An 18,919-nucleotide genomic window follows, 5' to 3' on the forward strand; every position below is an offset into this window, starting at 1 on the left:
AATTGCATCTCTGAGCCACCACTGGCACAAAGCCGCCGTTTGATGATTCTAGGCGGGGATAATGCAACGACTTCATTGCAATGCTATTCCTTCTCGCGCTTTTTTTACAGGTCTGAGCAGCACACCGCCTCCATTTCAACCAGCATGGGCTGGTGGCGAGTGGCGGATGGCAGGAAAGGTAGAGTCTACTTAACGAAAGAAACCCTTGCGTTACATCGGACATATGGTTTCACGTATATCTCCTGCTTCATCCGAGAGGAAATATCTTGTGGCCGATGTACATGGCATATCGGCAACACAGCCTTATGGTAGAATCGACTGACAGCTTTCGAGCGCTCCAGAAGGCTCTAGCAGTGCGCCTTCCATTCGGGTCGTCGAAACAGTGCTCTTGGAACACATTCCCCTGGTTCGTTCAGAGCAACGTGCTTCGACACAGGGCTATCTGTGCCGCTCTCGCTGTCCAAACGCGAGCGCGACCGAGATCCGACAGAAATTTTATCGCGTCGATACTCCAGTTGCTCTGTGGAAAACCTAGCACGTTTGGCTGGGCCAGACTTTCTGTGGCTCCAGCCTCAAGAGGACTCCGCATCGCTGAAAACCACAGCTGTAGCACGGTAGGCACCAGTGGAATGTACCATTAGTAGCTGTGGACATGAACAACAACATGATTACGTGTGATTATTAGCCTAAGTAACTAACAGCCTTTTTACATAGGAACTAAAAGAAAAAAATGCAGTGTTATTTCTGAGTGCGGATCTGCCCGAAAGTTGTACTGCGCATTTTTCGGGGCACATCCAGAGACAGAAAAGCACGCGTTCAGAATGGTTACGTCTTGGCATGGTTTATTTTCTATATCGAAGCATAGTGTCTCCTGTGTAAGTGCATGAGGCATTTTTGCTAGTACGCGGCGTGGGGTTTACTTTGTAAAAAGAGTCCAGACAAGCTGTCACCAAACTACCTTATCACATCAAAACATCCTGTTCAAATACTTTGCGACCATTACTTCAAACAACGCGCTTAGCGCATATCTTCAGGTTTTATTCTACTCGTGGGATTTGATTCTACTTCACATAACAGTGCCGTTCTAATGCTAGACTTAGATAATGCCCCATTCTTGCGATTTGCATTCAGCTGAGGCTAACTTCCGTCGGTCTGCATTTGCTGTCAAACCTGGTATGTTGTCCTTTACCCTCCTCACCCCCCCTACCTTTTGCTCCTGGTGATGTTAATGACAAGCTGGTCTGCAGGTATAAAAATTTCGAATAAATAAAAAAATTACCGACGATTACGTTACTTCCTAATGCGAAATTTGAGCGCAGCAAATAAGCTGTTTCACCTTTTGGATAGATTGAGGCAAAGAAATCGAGCAACACATGTATGCGCTATCACATAATTTTTTTTTTATTTTTCACACGTATTCCTTTAACAAAGACTCCACTAACAGTTCTTGACAGTCATGAAGGAAGCTTTGTGGTCGGAGAAATAGACTGATATATGTTCGACTTGGTACACCAATGCTTGATTCTCAAAGACGAGATCTATACAAGTGCCTCGCGAGGTTGTCACAGCCGTGGGGGAAGCAGAGGCTAAGCGCCGCCGCCGAGAAGACCCTGCCGTTCGCGCCGCCGAAGCGGAGGCTCATCGCCGCCGTCGAGAGCAACCAGCAGTAAGCGAGGCTGAAGCAGAAGCTCATCGCCGCCGCCGAGAAGACCCTGCAGTTCGCGCCGCCGAAGCGGAGGCTCATCGCCGCCGTCGAGAGCAACCAGCAGTAAGCGGAAGCGGAGAGGGGCGGCGTGTACACCCAGCGGCAAACGATGGGGGCAGAAGCGCGCGCAGCAAGCGGACAACACGATAAAGGGAGGAGGGAAGAGATAGCAGCGACTGACTGATGCCGCTGACGGCGATAGTGAGTCAACCCCAGCTATCCGCCACACAAGAAAAGGGGGGGGGGGGGACCCTTTCCTCCTCTTTCTGCATGGCGGCGACGGTGTTCTATGCAGTCACGTTATCTTGACTCTCTAGCGGCGTCAGCGGCATCCAGCGGTATCAGTCGGTCGCTGCTAGCGCTGGGGGGATGAAAGGGGGGCGGAGCTGGTTACGAGGCCGACGACGACGCCGACGACGACGCCGACGACGACGCGAAACCCAGGAACGGACGCCAAAGAGCTGCGCTCTAAAACACGTGTCACGTGCCGCGCATTGTTCTTTCCGAGGTGAAAAGGCCACGCAATGACCAAGAAGGACACGCAGCTGACCGAGTCGGAAGACAATATCCTGTCGATACCCGAACGGCCCAACCATCCCAGAGGCGAAGCCGAATCGTCTTCGGTGCCCATTTAGGACGCGGTATATTGTTTTCCGTGCGTGACCCACTGGCGAAGGCACGAGCCAGCCGAGTGCCCGCACACGCAGAGGAGGGAGGCCTGCGGTAAGCGATACACGGCTTCGTGCAACAAGCACGCCTCGCTGGCTCCAGGCTTGCACCCTCCTCGCTCGCAATTATACAGCGTCCGGCGCAACGCAGGAGGGCGCGCGGAGAGCGATGACCGCGTAGGCTGGACGGCGCGTTCTGTAGCGCTGGTCGCATGGCGCAACAGTTGGAGGAAGGAGGAAGCAGGAAAGGCGGCTTCCGCGGAAGAGGGACGCCGAAAAAGCGACGGCCGTCGGGGTCCTGCCTTCACGACTGAAAGAAAAAAGAACCCCCCACACACAACACGAGGAAGGCTCCTCGTATCGCTATACAGACTCGCACCATTGTGTGGGCGTCCGACCGCGTAACACCCGCCTTTTACGCCGTTCACCGCACACGGAGTGCGCAGCCGCAGAGAGGCGGCGGTGGCGCTGCGTACGCTTTGTGAGCACGGCCGAGAGGGCCGAGCGACTACGCGAAGTAAACAGCGTAGAAATGACAGCAATTTAGTCTCCTGCGGTTCCGAAGTGCTAATTTCATTCATTTGGCGGAAAAGGGTCGTCGATTACTGGGCAGAATGAAGACGAAACTTTCCTTTATTGAAAGAACGTAAGTTTGGGCTTGCTGGTATTTGGAATTAACCTGCCAACGCACAAAAAGAAAAAAAAACACGAGGACACTGCCGTAGGCGCCAACAAAGCGCGCCTACCGCAGCGCACTTCAAAAAGTCGTTAATTTTCACAAGCGTCACATATACAGCCTATCCCAGCGATCATGCACGGAGAAGGCAGATTATCATGAAACGCGAATCAGACCATTTGCATGTTGTTCGGAGTCCCGTTCAGAAGCCACCAGCAATTTTCTTTTAATCCATGACATACAATTAGATAACTAAAATTAATGATAATTTTTAACTGTTTCAATCATTATTAGGTCAATTGAGGAGTTGTAGATAATCGTTCGATATTTTCGTTTTTTTTAGTACTTCGCAGGCATTCTAACTTCGTCCCCCCCCCTCCCCCAAAAGATATAAGCACCTGACGTGTACCTCCTCAGAAAAATCTCAGGATTACCTACAACTCGGTAATGAATGTCTTGACGATGAGAGCAGCAATTAAAAAGTTAAATCATTACTTTATATTAACTAGCTGATTGTCATGAAAAAGATTAGTGGTGATTTCTCAACCGGACTATACGAACAACATGCACTTGGTCTTCTTCGCGTTGGACGATTCGTCATATTTTTTTAAAGCTCAGTGCATGATAGCTGGGACTCCCTGTACACGTAGCACACAGAGTAACCGCTTGCTCAGGTAAGTCTACACTACGGTCCTCGTGTTTTTGTGCGCGCGTGTAGGCTAGCTATAATTCCGTGTAAACGCTCTAAAAAGACGCCTCGTCAGACGAGCTAGAGTGCGAAAACTCCACGCCAGCGTCGACACCGGTATTTCGTTTTGGCGCATTTTCTGGATTCTGACTCACGGTGACGATTGTTGTCTTGCTAAATCGAGAATTTATTTCCTCTGAAGCTCTCAGAGTAATCGGTAAATGGGTTTCACGACTGTTGATTGACTTTCTTCAAGAGAAGATCAACATCTGGCGACATAACCTTGCTAACAGCGCTTGAGACGCTCAGCGGTGCTACCTGCGGGTAAAGCATACCAGGCTAATCCCGCCTGTACTAACGTACTACGGCAGAAGCTTAACATAATAAAGCTTGACTTAATGCGCTTATTCAGTGCCCTTTTCACAAAAAAGTATGTTGTACTGATGGTGATATGCGCTCGATCCCAGAGTGTTTCAAGTGCGGAAACTGTGATGACAGCTTAACGTATCCTCGGAAGGCAATGTTTCTGCTTGAACCAGACAGATTGGTTGATTAGAATAATCATTTGTTTGCTCATGGCCTGTGCGTGGCCTATTACCATCCGTTATCAGGGAAAAACAAGGAAAACAAAAGAAACAAAATACGCTTGGTGAAGATAAACGAAAAATTCCGCTTCGAATTTACGCGTACGTAACGGCCTCGAACAGCTTCCTAATGTGGAAAAGCCTTATACTCGTGTAAAACAAGCACCCTCAATAGACGGCGAAGCCTAGAGCTACTGAATAAACCTGTCCAGATTCTTAGTGATGATATGATACTATTCCAGCAGAACTGACGCAGAACTGAACATGAACATAAAAGAACATGAACGTTTTCTCGGTAAAGAAAACTATTCGCACTTGCCGAACCACTGAAATCTATGTCATTGTGATCCGGCACTTTTGGATACTGAGATTTTGTTTTCAGATAGAAACAAACTAACACGTGAAATTGCAAAGGCGTTTCATATCAAAAAGTGTGCTGAAAAATGCATAAGCCAATCATCGGTCGCAATCACTGAAAATGAATTTGCTTTTTTAAATACTGGTTGAACCTTTTTAATCTGTTTTTAATCTGTTTCTGTTTTACTAACGACTCTTGTTGCACATGCTCAGTGCTGATAGCTGGGATATTTATTTTCTGCATCTTTCCGAAAATAAAACAGTTGTGAGTAAGCACTCGTGTGTCCCCCTTCGCTGTGTCCTTGTCAATTGTGCGCGCTAAATATTTCCCTATGAATACTATTCCAGCCAATGTACATGGTTACCTGTGCGGGAACTCTCCGGCTTTTACTGTTGTTCAACCGTATATTAATTAATCTCTAACAATTCTAGACAACATCAATGACAACAGCGCTCGGCACATATCGAGGTTGGCGCTGTGCCACGGCCCCCAAACGTTCCGCAAACCATGGCGACCACCTGTCCTGACCCGAATAAGAAAGCTTTAAAAAACGCAGAAGTCGCAAGAACAACAACAAAAGTTCTCGTGGCGTTTACGCGAGTGCGTGAATTGAGGGCAGTTGTACGCGCTTTCGCATGCCGCGTATGTGGTGCACACCCCTGCGTTCCCGTCTGCGTGCGCGGTCTGATTCGTGGCGAAGGGTGGCGCAACTCGCAGAACGCACGTCGACGGCGCAGCGCGCGGTCTTCGCAACTCGGGGGGCCTTCTGTGCTCGCTCGTTCAGAACGAGCAATGCGAAGGCGCTTCGGACATATTTCCCTTAAGGCGACGCACATGCCAATCAATACCCGTGGTTATAATTGCAAATGAGAATAGCATAAGGCGTCAGACGATGACGATGACTGCAATCGATAAGCAGCGACTGAACGAGGGAAGTCTCGACCTGTAGCCTTCACCGCGGAACGACGTTCCTACAGGGAGTGGGGGCATGTTTTCGTCAGGGGGCGGAGAAGAACACAAACCCCTTTGCGCACACGTTGGTTCCCGCCATTGGTTACCGTTGTTAAATTGGTACTGATTTGTGAGAATAATTATATTTAGGACGTACATCACATATCTTAATGCACACCTATAGTTTTAATTTTGCTAGGGAAATTACTATATACCCGTCGACAGCGCTAAGAAGTGTTGGAATATTGGTGGACAGTAGGCTTGCTTAAGATCGTATAAGGGAACATAGTACTAGCGCGTAAAAAAGGACATGGACAGGAACATGAAAAAAGACACGCCAAACGCTATACACACCTATACGAATAACCACCAACTAGCCCAGCTTTCTGCCTTGATTGCTTAAGATCTCTGGTCGGGTTGCCTGCACCTAAGTGTTTCTCGTATAGAATAGCGCTGGATTTTTTCATGGGGGGGAGCAAATCACATAACTTCCCTGTCTTATGCGTGTCACACCTGTGTAGTGTCAAGGAAAGTTTCGTAATGGCTATTCTGGCGCACGTTTTCTTTATTTTTTTATCTTCGAGGAAAGGACTGTTTAGAAAATGGCCTTGCCGTAAATAAAACACAACGGAAACACGCCTTACTGCCGCAGCGACCATAAATGCTACGAAAACGGTTAACCATACGCATCATTTGGAAATGTCTTTGGGCAACAAAAAGTGCACTGAATGTATCGCGAAGTCAAGCTTTGCCTCGAAGGCAGCCTCGGCGACGTTTATCCTCGCCCACTTCTCGCCCCACGATTTCAGTGATTTCTTTGTGCAAGCACAAAAGACTCGTTACGCGTCCTTGAGGATGTCAAAGCCTGCGCAACACGCGGAGCGGCAGGAACTTAAAACATGCGCTGAGAAACGTGCATCGAAGATGTCAGCGAAGGGCGGCACCGTTAATACAGTGTCAGTAATTTCCCAAATGCGCAACCTCAAATATAAACCTTGCGCAGAAGCGAATGAAGTGCTCCTGAATGAAATATACTGAGGACAACAGAAACGAAAGAAATGTTCGCGAGGAACGTTTCATTCGTTTCGGGGAAGCGAGCCGGCCTCTGCACGCCGCGAACATATATAGCGTCTTCCGAGGGCTGCTTTACACGCTAGACCCGGGAGCTCTGGCGCGTTTATGTCACGAAACGCGTTGATTAGGAAAACGGTTGATTAAAACTGCCTTCTCGTTACGTTTTAATTTCCTTTGGCTGATCACAGTTACAAGAATGTGATGAAAATTTGCACCAGTGGTAGTCTCACATCCGGAATAAATACCGCATCTACTTCGAGAAGTCAATGTCTTATTTTTTTCTTCTAGCTCTTAATTTAGGCGTACAACAAGTTCAGGCCTGACGAACGATCAGTAAATATAAACATCGTAACACTCTTACACCACACGCAGATCGAGCAAATTATCTTCCTGCATACCGCGCGGATCGTAGTGATAAGAGTATGACAGCGGGACCTCCAAGTTGAACAGATATAGCCACAAACTAAAGGGAAGATTACCGAATCTCTCTGAACCAAGGCTGAAGCAACGATCAGTAACGAGTACATCATCGCAGTTCCTTGAGACGTCGCTGTTCCGGAAACGTCGCAGCTGGCGCTGTGGACGCTCGCTACGCGCGTCAAGCGTGACGGCGGCGGCCAAGTGGGTGATCCCGATGGCTGGTCTTCCTAACCGCGGAAACGTTTACGAGACCACCTCGTGCGTGTCGACGCGCACGGGGCCTTGCCCATTGTCCTCTGTGGCGTCGACCTCGCTTCCAACTTACGTACCTCCCGACACTCGGGCTGGACCTGACTGCGATTCTTTGACTCGGGGACAAACAGGATGCCGGCTGCTCAAATAAATGCCAAACGCAGAAATGATTTTGTGAGATAGCCTCGGAACTCTTTTTAATCAAATTTGTTGCGTTATAAAGACAAAATTCAATTGCATTGACAGAAATAAGTTGAATTTTTATTTACGGCCTCAATTTTTCTTTTCAGATTCCCAAATGTAAGGTAAAAAGAAATAGAGGCACAAAATTTACATATTCGTAACTGCAAAAGATAACTATTGCGGTTCTGTGAACTCTGTCCGTTAGAGCTTCCAAAGCGGACACGTTTGATACAATAATTTCTGGTTCAGGTGAATTAGTTAGAATGGTGACAAAGGTTCAACAGGAGTCCTACTCAGACATGATTGGTAAATTTCAGGGCGGTGTATAATAGGTAAATTTTGTCCGTTTTAGTTGTACTATAACATGTTAACATAACTGGGATATCATCTTAATTTCTGAGTTAAAGCGCAGTAAACATAGCATCATTTTTTATTTGTGTTTTCAACAATTTTGATTGAAATATTGAGGCCCTAAATCAAAACTGCGCTTCATACAGTCAGCAGATTCTAGCTTTTCATTATAAATGCAACAAACTTCATCAAATTCAGTGCGGCGGTTGCTACTACCACCCCCCCCCCCCCAAAAAAAAAGAAAAAGAAAAGCAAACGATTCCTCTATCACCAATTGTTCAGGTGGCAGCCCACAAGCTAACGCTTCCTCTTAATGAAGCCACCTTCAGTAGATGTACGTCGGCACCTCAGAACTTGCCTAGCACTGAATTCCAAGAATAACGAGCCCAATTTTTACTATGGGGTCAAAATCACGTAGGTATCCACGGCTTTTACACTATACAGACAATGGAGAAACTGCTATGTCACCCCAGCGCCACAGACACTTCTAACGTTTATCGCTACAAAGGCAGTTCGTTAGAAAGATCTAGTCATGGGAAACGAACGAATGCTTGTGTCGTCTTAGCAAGACGTCTGGGGCACGTTTAGTAAGCTTCACCTCCGAAGCTGCATGCCATGCAGTCACGTGCTAAGAGCATAGGCGAACGGCCGGCGCCTCTCGACAGACGGCCAGTACGAGCCTTTGACTTGGACAAGAATAAAACGTTACCTCGCTAGTGTAATAACTAGCAGGGCTTACTGAATCAGTCTGAAGGTAAACAGAGAGTATATATATATATATATATATATAGAAATGCGACTAACCTGCTTTCGTGGCGGTCTCTCTCTCTCTCTCTCTCTTTCTCTCTCTCTCTCTCTCTCTCTCTCTCTATATATATATATATATATATATATATATATATATATATATATATATATATATATATATATATATATATATATATATATATATATTCCCGCCAGCTTCATTCACTGGCTGTGTCACTGTGTACGTGCCGTTCTTCAATAAACCTCTTTCGCAATAAAGTTTAAAATATATGAAAATATTTATTTATTTATTTATTTATTTATAGTAAGCTTTATTTCCATCAAAACGATGGAAGGGCCGTGGGTAAAAGCTGCTGAACAGCTTGACTAGAGCCCACGGTCCCCTCTACAAAGCAGTACAGGAGTACACATGAAACATACAGGAATCTAACAAAAGCCAAACGCAAAATTGATTCGATTTAATGCATTACAACGGAATCAATATTAAAATTGTTCAAAGACATAACATATCACGTGGCGCATTTCGCGAACAGTAATACGCGACCTAAGTCAATTCCACATTTATTCAGATTATTAAGAAGTTTAGGCTAAATATACGATCGTGTACCCATAGAATAGTTAGCACGGGGGGTGACCACCTTCCAGTATTCAGACTGACGTATAGTATAGGATGTGGGCTTTATTTCCAGCTTGGCTAGGTTGCGAAAAAATTTGCGATTTTATTTTAATCCTCGCTTAAAGGCAACAATTAGTCTATAGCAGTATAATTTCCAGACATGCATTATATCTGCTTTAATGAATAGAGTATGTGTATGAGCATTGTAGGAAACATAAAAAAAGCCTAATTATCTTTTTTTTAGGATGCACACCTTTGTTAAGTTACTGTGGTAGGTCCCCGTACTAAAAAGCAGTAAGAAAGGTGAGAGTAAAAAAGAGAATAATATATAAGCCTTTTTACGCTGACTGGTAATATCAACCTACATCTTGATAAAATACCGAAGACACTTGACAGTATAGTGCGAACAGAATCTACATGACTATCCCATAGAATATTTTGCGAAAACCTGACCCCAAGAATTTTAATACTACTTACTATTTCTATTTTTATGGTACCATAGATAAGACCTATGTTCATATTTACCTGTGTTGATTTCGGTCTAAATAGCACAGCCTTAGTTGTGTTGGTGTTAACCCCTAACTGATTTGCTGCAGACCATTCCCGAAGTTTTACAAGAGCGGAGTTTGCTATGTAGCTGATTTGATCACAGTCTGTAACGGAAAAAAATATGCTGGCATTGTCGGCGTACAATATATATTTGGCTTCAGCGCATGTATTTACAACATCATTTATATAGATATTAAAAAGAAAAGGTCCAAGAATGGTGCCTTGGGGCACTCCTCTTGCGATCGGTTTTTGGTCGGAACAGTGCTCACCTATTTGAACATAGTGCCGCCGATAGCCAAGGTAAGATTTTATGAGATTCCAGCAATGGCCACGCACTCCATACAATTCAAGCTTTTTAGTTTATTTATTTATTTATTTATTTATTTATTTATTTATTTATTTATTTATTTATTTATTTATTTATTTATTTATTGTATGGATGAACGGTTGCTGGACAACGTGTCACTGTGCAACGTGTGAGGCGACATCACAGCGCGCCGCGAACATGCCGATGCGCATAACGGGAATCGAAGCAAGTTCAGGGTCCTTCCTGTCATTCAGAAACTGAGGGTGGTTGAAAAGGTCTGCTGCATTATCCTGATTGGCTCATTATTGAATCAAGGACGAACGCCACAAAAGAGGGGACGAACATTAATAAAGATATACACTGCGTGATACACACACGTCCTTCAAGTTATCGTCCCATACGCGTTTACGCTGTTACATCGTATGTGAGATTGATTGAGGAGTATTGAAGGCGGCCTTATAAATCCGGATACTTGAAGGGTGAGGCTTCGAGGTAGTTGTTTTTCCATTTTAGACTGCCTGGTACAGCACGAAGCGAGACAGAGGACAGGGGAAGAAACGAGGAGAAGCGCTTACTGCCAACTGAAATTTTATTGGCTTGTACAAGGTCTTGTATAGAAAAAGCAGTAGGAAAGCCACATAAATAAGAAAATAAATAAGTGTGTGTGTGTCTGTGTGTATAAAAACAAACAATAAGGATGAAAAAAATTCTAGAAGAAAAACATTATAAAGATGCCACCCCACCTCACTGTTCGCGCTGCCATTGTCTATAAATGCCATCTCCCTTCGTGATAAGACCAGGGATGGCTTACGTATGCACAGGCATTCTTCTCGGGCCGGCAGTAAGCGCTTGTCCTCGTTTTTTCCTGTGCCCCATGTCCCTCTTCGCGCTGTACCACACAGTCTAAAATTGATACATGAGCGTGGATCACGTTCTGTGCGTCACATTCTAGTGACGGCGAAAAAGCAAGAACTACCAAAAATGCGAGTTAAAAATCTAACTCTTGTTCGGCCGAACTTACGTCCACAGAGGCAGGCTACCCCATAATCACAACGATAGCGGCGAGAACGCTCGTCCATCTTCGAATCTAATCACGCGGGTAAATTGCGTACGCCATTTATACACGCACCACCGTACCTTCTATAGCAATCGCTGGTGCTGACTTACATTCTGGAATGTTGAGCAAAACGAGGACAAGGTAAAAGCGGGAGCCAACGTTTCGACAAGTGGACTTGTCTTTTTTCAAGGCAAATGGACTTGTCCTTTTCCTTGAAAAAGAAAAGTCCACTTGTGGAAGCGTTGGCTCCCGCTTTTACCCTGCTCTCGTTTCCTTCATCGTCTTCAATTTATTTTTCCCGCCTTCCGCGTGTTTTCCCTGGAATTCTAGAATGTTGAATTATTGGCCGGCATAATCAGACCGGCGAATCAGACCGGCATACTTTACTATGTAGGCTTTCATGTACAGAATTTTTAAAAATCGCTCGTCCAATAAGTGGCACAATTTAAGTTATTGATCTTGATTACTCAAGAACACGGATATTATTGTTACGAGAGATCGTAATACATAATCGGTAATTACCATAATTTTGCTTATGGACCTTCTAACTAAACACTTTATGGCACGTATTGCAACTTACGAATTCTGGACAGTGGATTCACAAACCATATCCACTTTGAACTAATTCAGAGGATGGCACCAGTTTCGATATATAAATTCTAGCGGGTGAAACGATATAAGTTGGTATTCAAGGGATTTTTGAGCTTCTACGTATAAAAAGATGTTTTGTAAAAAAAAAAACAAGTGAAGCAACTGTGCATATTTACCGCAAGTGTCGCAGCACTTTTCCCTAAACTGATGCTAGCATTAAAATTCGTTCCAAGTGGATGCATGTGCCGCGTCAAATCCCTAGCTTCACTTGCTAAATTGCTTCATGTGCCCTAAAGTAATTGGCTGAAAAGCTGGCTCCTGAATTTTATTTTAATAATATTTGGGGTTTTACGTGCCAAAACCACTTTCTGATTATGAGGCACGCCGTAGTGGAGGACTCCGGAAATTTTGACCACCTGGGGTTCTTTAACGTGCACCTAAATCTAAGCACAAGGGTGTTTTCGCATTTCGCCCCCATCGAAATGCGGCCGCCGTGGCCGGGATTCGATCCCACGACCTCGTGCTCAGCAGCCCAACACCATAGCCACTGAGCAACCACGGCGGGTCGAATTTTTTTTTTTTTTTTTGTAAGCCCATGATGCACCTTCACTTTTTTTGTTTCTTGTAATGTCCGCCCATTTAAGTGATGAATCTCAGTACGTACATTTCTCGCTATATGCTACAGGCAATTGTAAATTTTTTTTTTCTTTTAACTATTAAAACACACGCGCACGCGCACACACACACACACACACACACACACACACACACACACACAGCAGGCGCGTCTCGCGTCTAGCGACCATTCAATAACGGTGACGTAATGCACCGAGCGCCGGCGGAAAGCAAAATACGCGAGAGCCGCGTTTCGGCGAGCCCACCCACCTTCCCGGCGCCGATGAGCTGCGCCAGTTCCGAGGCGGGCTTCAGGAGGAGCGGCTCGGTGACGGCGGGCAGCGCGCCGCGACCGGGCTCGCGGCGGCAGGCGTGCACGGCGCCGCAGGTCGCGTCCACCACCGCGTCCACGAGGCGCCGCATCAGGCCGCCCAGCCAGGCTCGCCAGGCGCAGCCCAGGGCGGGACCCACCACGTCGACGGTCGTCCTCGCCGGCACCGGCGGCGAAGCCGTCGCGGAGACCTCGTCGGCCATCTCACCGGTCTTGCCGATTCAGTTCGGGACAGGCGCTGCGGGGCAACGAGCCACCGCTGGTCTCAACGTCAGACGTATTGTACGGAGAGAATAACGCACCGTTAAAGCTCGATCTAACGAAACCAGATTTTAAGAAGTTCCCGATGTAACGAAGAAATTTCCATTCCCCGGCATGTACCCATCAGGTTCAATGTTGTCGTCAAGCCGAATTAACGAAACTAGCGCGCATTAAACCAGATTTAACGAAGCTTTTCCAGAAATGAATGAGTAAAAAAAGAACTGTGATTTCTTTCTAATTTTCACGCAGATCGGATTTTCTTCAATGGTGCAGTGGGAGGCACAGCTCGCCCGCTCCGACCTGGCAGGACAAAAGTCCTTCATCAGGCAGGTCAGGCAGGCGGCCGAGGCCAGTGGGGCCCTGGACTGAGAGGCTCCGACCACCCCTCCTTCAAATCTTTTCCATTGCAATAAAGTTTCTATCTTCGAGCGTGCGCTCTGACGCTATCGCGTTAAAACACCTAGGCATCGTGGTCACGGCCCTAGCTTTATTTTGACGTGGCTGCAAGCCGCACCCATGCACGGAACAACTCGGCAGTCGCTAGCGTTCCTACGTACCAGATGGCGCTAAGGGCGACGGTATTTCGCCCCCCTCGCGGACTTTTTAGACGTGCAGGTATGGGTGAACGGCAAACATTATGCCTCTGTACCTTTTATATGTCGCTACATTACATTTCTAGATTTCGAAGGACTGAAAAAGCCCTTACTCGATTTTCCGAACTTCCCGATTAAACGAAATAATTCGAGCGTGATCATAATAACTTCATTAAATCGAGTTTCAACTCTATATTTATATGATGTTTCCGAGGCTTATTTAGTGAAGCGTGTAAACGGAAAGGAGATGGATCTAAGTGTGGCTCACTATGGAAGCATTACAGGCGAAACTCGGAGCGAGTCAAGTGTCTCTATGACGTTGTTAGAACGTGGCCGGAGGCAGTCAACTAACGACGTCACCTCTTTAGGCCAGTACTTGTCCCGGAGTGTCTTCAGCCCTTAATGCGGTCGGCGTTGCCTGAACGGATGTGAACCAGCGTATCAGATGAAGATCTAAGCATAACCGGATGCGCAAAGGACAATCCTGTCTCGGGGGAGAGCCATTGCGACCCCGCTGCCGCATCGGCCAAGTGGCTAAAATTTTCCTTCCGTTTTCGTCTGCGCAGCATGTGCACTAATTCTCTCCCATCTCATGCAAGCTTTTTGCGTTACGAGCACTCGCCGTACTCTCGTGTTCGTGTAACTAAATCGAGCCAAGCAGCCATGGGAAGCGTTTTCCTTTCTGTCTGTGTCTGTTGTTCCCGGTTGAGGCATCTCTGGCATGCCGCTTCGAAAACGAACGCGTAGGCACCAGAAAAAAAGAAGAACAGCTAGTATACCTTCGCCACAGGAATACTCGGCACTATTATTTTCCCGTTTGGAAGACTAGAGTTCGTTATTAATGTCAGGCCGTTATGTCTGACGGACACTCAAACTAAAACAGGCACAGAACTGCTGAAAACAGCAATACGGAAAGTGAACTGAGTATATGAAGGCTCGAGGCGACTCACCGCAGTTGCTGGAGCATCGGCGACTCGTCGCAGAATCTGTGTTGACAAGTAGGGCAAGCAGGTCGCGTCACCACACCGAGGTCACGCACAAAAACCGTCCACTCGAGCCCGATTCCAGCGCACCGCACAAATAAATATCCGCGACACGCTACAGCCCTTCGGTCCCCTTGAGCACTACAAAGGCGAGAGGCAACGCAGGCGAGATGTGAGGCGTTCAAGTAGGCCGTGTCACGTCGCCACGGATGCGAAGTACAATGGACCCCAGCCACAGCGCGCTAATTGTCCGGTAGAGGTTGCCGGAAGCGACGGCGGACGCTCTGCCTCCAAGGGCGGACGTCGTCACACTTTGTCCTGTGCCTTCGCGCCCGAAGATCCTGCCAAGCAGACCGTGCGTGCCGTCAAAACCACGCGAGCGCTTTTCCGACGAAGTTGATTGCACACGAGTCCCGAGGCCCTCGGCAACAACTACGTCACAAAACGCAAGTCCGAAGCACAGACGTCGTCCTCCCGCAGCGTCCGTTACGTTACGTGCCGAGCAGTACTCCGTCGCCTCCGTCTGGATAGCGCGTACCTGCCGTGCACTCCACGAACGAAGCGAACGTTACTTCGCGGGAGTCCCTCGGAGACTCGGCCCCGCAAAGTCCGCGTCCTCGGAACCAGGCGAGCAAAGCGGGCGCCGATCTTATCCGCGCGGTCGTCTCGGTTTGCCGTGCCGAGTCGCGCCGCGGCCGACGCCTTGTGGCGGCGAGGGCCACGCGCGCCCTGTGGGCCGCGCCAGGAGGAAAGAGGAGAAAGCGTGAACGGGAGCATTGCGGGCTTCCTTCAAGTTGCGCGCGGCGCAGGCCGGTCAGCACAAGGAAGCATCGCCTCCTCGGCTGGCGCCACCGAGTGAGACTCGCGCAAAGCTGGTGTACCTGTTTACTGAGGCTCCACAGTGGGAGGGGGAGAAAGTGGGAGGGGGGGTGGGCAGGCGTGGTGTGTGGTGGTCATTACGCCACCTGTGCGTCGGACAATTCGACTTGTCCAACGCGCGTAGTGAAATTCGGGGGCAACGCTGCATTACGAAATATGCGAACCCACGGAGCTTACCGAGTGCCTAAGTTGCTACTGTAAGTCGACAAAAACAGTAAATAAAGCAAAGGGGGAAGAAGAGGCGGATTTCTGCGTGTTGCCTGAAGTTCTGGATCTGTTTCAGAAAGTTTTTTACGTGTTAAGTTCTCTTTGCCACTGGCCGACTGCTATATCGCTACTGATATGTCCTACATAAATGTTAGATGTAACTTCCTCTTACGATCAAATACAGCGTACGAACTTTTTTTCAAATACAGGCCCCGTTGTCTGAAGTCGAAACGAAACAATTCACCGACGATTACGACACTCCCTAACGCGAAATGTGAGCGCAGCTCCATTGACCCTTTTCGCAAAGCAGTTTGCTCTGGAGAAACGAAATGGCACTTTCGGCTGCACGCCGCCGAAAAGCGCCTTCTCGGTTGCGCGGATGTATGTCGTGCATATTTGGTTTTGCAGGATGGTCAGATCGACCTTTCGTGCCACTTGTTTCAACACGTGTAAACCTGTGGGATGTTACGTCTTCATAGCCTTTAAATAATAGTTTGAAAGCGGCATGACTATTAACTAACAGTGGTTTTAGTATGCGTGCATTGGTATCACGAATATTGCTTTGGTAGTGTAGTGAGAGCATGGTCGCGTGTTTGAACACGTGCGAACACGTGTCATACCTTAAGTCTGTGCGGCATTTATTGCTTTTAAAACATCGATGGTAAGTACTCTGTGGCATTTTAAGGGTTTACGTTCTAACAGTATCGGCCTTTGCTGAGGGCACGTACTCTGAAAGCTTCGGTATTTGCATTAGAAAAAGCTAAGTTCGACACATGGCAAGAAATACGGTAAAGCATGCAGTGTGCGGGGGGTCCTTCAAGGAAGGCGAGGAAAAGGATATGAATGGAGAGGAAATTTAGTCCATTGGCAGACCCTGTCATGGCGATGCTAGACTAAAGAAAATGGAGGATTTCCAGGATGAGCTGGTGAAGCAGGTGGAAAAGGTCAGAAATGAGGTAAATGTCGATCCATGATATTTAACAACGCGAACTTGGACCAAGGACGGCGAAAGACAGAGACGTAGACAAGCGCTTGTCTACGTGTGTATCTTTCGCCCGGTCGAATACCTTACTAAATGTGGAGCGTGATGAACGGAAGGCGGTGGAAAAAAGACTTTCAGCAGCCGAGGAAAAGATGAACAGGCCGCCATCATGAACGACAATGGCGGTGACGATGGAACGCCGTTTCCCGATGTGACAGGGCAGGGAGCGTCAACAAAGTGCGGGTAATGCGTGCAACGTGGGGTTGGGGTAGCTGCAAAGAGCTTCACCTACCTCGAAGCGGCCACAAAGCAAAGCCGTAACGGAGGGGTCAATGCCCCTTGACAAGTCCGAATGACGCGGAAAAGGAAGAGAAAGGGAAGCAGGGAGAGGCCTCGCCAGTAGGACAGAGTGAAAGGGTGATAATCGCTGGGGACTCAAACCTGGTTAGGTGCTCAGAGGCAATTGTGGAGAGGGTGAAAGGCGACAGGAGTGTGGAGGTAGGGACTCCAGGGCGGGCACTGAGCGCTGTCATGAGGCATGCAAAGCAAAGCTCGCGGAAAAATGCCCACGGACACAACCTAGTCGTAGTCGAAGGTGGGTTCAGCACCGGTGGGCAAGACGTGCTCAGCAGAAAAGGGGCAGGACTATAGTCCAGCGCTTGACGAAGGGGGTAGACTACTTTCACGAGATGTCTCCTCAGGTGCAGATGTTGATGTGCACGGTGCCGGAGATCCCCGTACGTGACAATCACGTACAAAAGCGCTGTTGTGGCTGCTAATGAGGCTACATGGACAATGCACCGAGAGAAAGGTCTCGAAGCTGTAAAAGTGAACAGGGAAGTGAGAAGTTATGGTGGTTTTCAACGACACGGGGTGCACTTCAATCACCGGCTTCAACGAGAAGTGCGCTGGCGACTTGCTGGTCCCACGGTTGCTTTTTTGGGGTGCCCACGGACGCTCAGCAGCCCAGGGTAGGTCGTAATGAAGAAAAAGGTCCCCTAAGGAAGCCTCAGAATAGCATCGGCGTCAATAACAAAAGAAAGTAGGAAAACAAGAAAGAGAGCTCACCTTGCAATAGGCTATATAAACATGCAGCGCGGCAGAAGTGAGGAAAAGTAGGTAGAGATTGAGGAGCACTTAAATAGAGAACAAATAGGGGTGTATACGGTTACAGAAACGAACCTTAGAGACTCGGAAGAGCCGCCAGTTATTGCGAATTACCTTTGGGAAGGGTGCAACAGAAATAAACCGGAAAGAAAGGAAGAACGAGTCGGAGTGCTCATTCATCAGGGAGCCAAATGAAAATGTGTAAGGTCGAAATGTCAAGATCATCTTTGGTTATCATGCCAATGAGTGGAAAGAAAGCTTGGCTGGGCGTAACGTATTTCTGGACCGGAGATAATTGCAGAGAGAAGAATCAAGGATTAGTTGAATGCCAGAGTGCTGATTATATTAAGGGTGTCTGGAATGATGCCGGAATTATCCTATTAGCTGACAGAATGCCCACATACAGGATCTAGATGGCTATACCGAGAACAACGAGAAATCAATGCTAAATATTTGTGAGCAACATAACGAGCAACATAACCTCGTTATCGTGACCACAAGGCCTAAATGTGATGGGCAGATCGCGTGGGAAGTGAGAAACTGGCAATCAACCATTGATTACTGTTCGATGACAGAAGGAACTTATTATAAATTTAGAGAAACGATCATTGACGAGGAAGGGTATAACAGCATAGGGAGCGACCATAAACGCATCATTTTGAAAATGGGATATGTAGTTCGAAAAAAGAGCAAGGAGCGCAAAATGGCCAGCCCAAATTTGAACGCTGAACAAATAACAAACATATAACAAGAGTCGAGGAAGAACTTGGCAAATGGTAAAGGGAAGAGTTTGAATACAGTAAGTTTCTAAGTTAATAAGTACCGAAATACGGAAAGAGAACCAACATGTTCGTCGGAAAGAAAAAGAAAAGAAACCGAAAAGCGACAGAGAACATCACTACAGCAGAGGCAGGCAAAAAAAGGCAGTTGCCGGAGGATGGAGTAGCCAGAAATTGGTAAATAAGTAACTACAGAGATTCCACAGCTACCTTGATTCTCCACAAGAAAAGTAGGAAGATACCTATAAAGAAAGAGGTCAGACAAGAAGGCACAATCTCTCCGATGCTATTCACCTCATGCTTGCAAGAAGTATTCAAGCTATTAATTGGGAAAGCTTAGGAGAAATGAATAACGGCGAATATCTCAGCAACCTTAGATTTGCA

At 47.2% G+C, this 18,919-nt stretch overlaps 1 protein-coding gene across 1 annotated transcript in view; it reads right to left on the reverse strand.

Moving 5' to 3' along the window:
• Positions 1–15,321, reverse strand: part of LOC142586160 (fatty-acid amide hydrolase 2-A-like) — a 102,926-nt gene extending 87,605 nt beyond the window's left edge. Inside the window, exons 1-2 of the mRNA XM_075697412.1 lie at positions 14,549–15,321; positions 12,684–12,982 (exon numbers count right to left, since the gene is read on the reverse strand). Coding sequence (XP_075553527.1) covers positions 12,684–12,947 — 264 coding nt within the window. The 5' untranslated portion in view covers positions 12,948–12,982; positions 14,549–15,321. The remainder of the gene's footprint in view (positions 1–12,683; positions 12,983–14,548) is intronic.
• Between the last annotated feature and the right edge of the window lie 3,598 nt (positions 15,322–18,919).

This window comes from Dermacentor variabilis, chromosome 6 (assembly GCF_050947875.1).
Source record: "Dermacentor variabilis isolate Ectoservices chromosome 6, ASM5094787v1, whole genome shotgun sequence".
Classification (NCBI taxonomy): Eukaryota; Metazoa; Arthropoda; class Arachnida; order Ixodida; family Ixodidae; genus Dermacentor; species Dermacentor variabilis.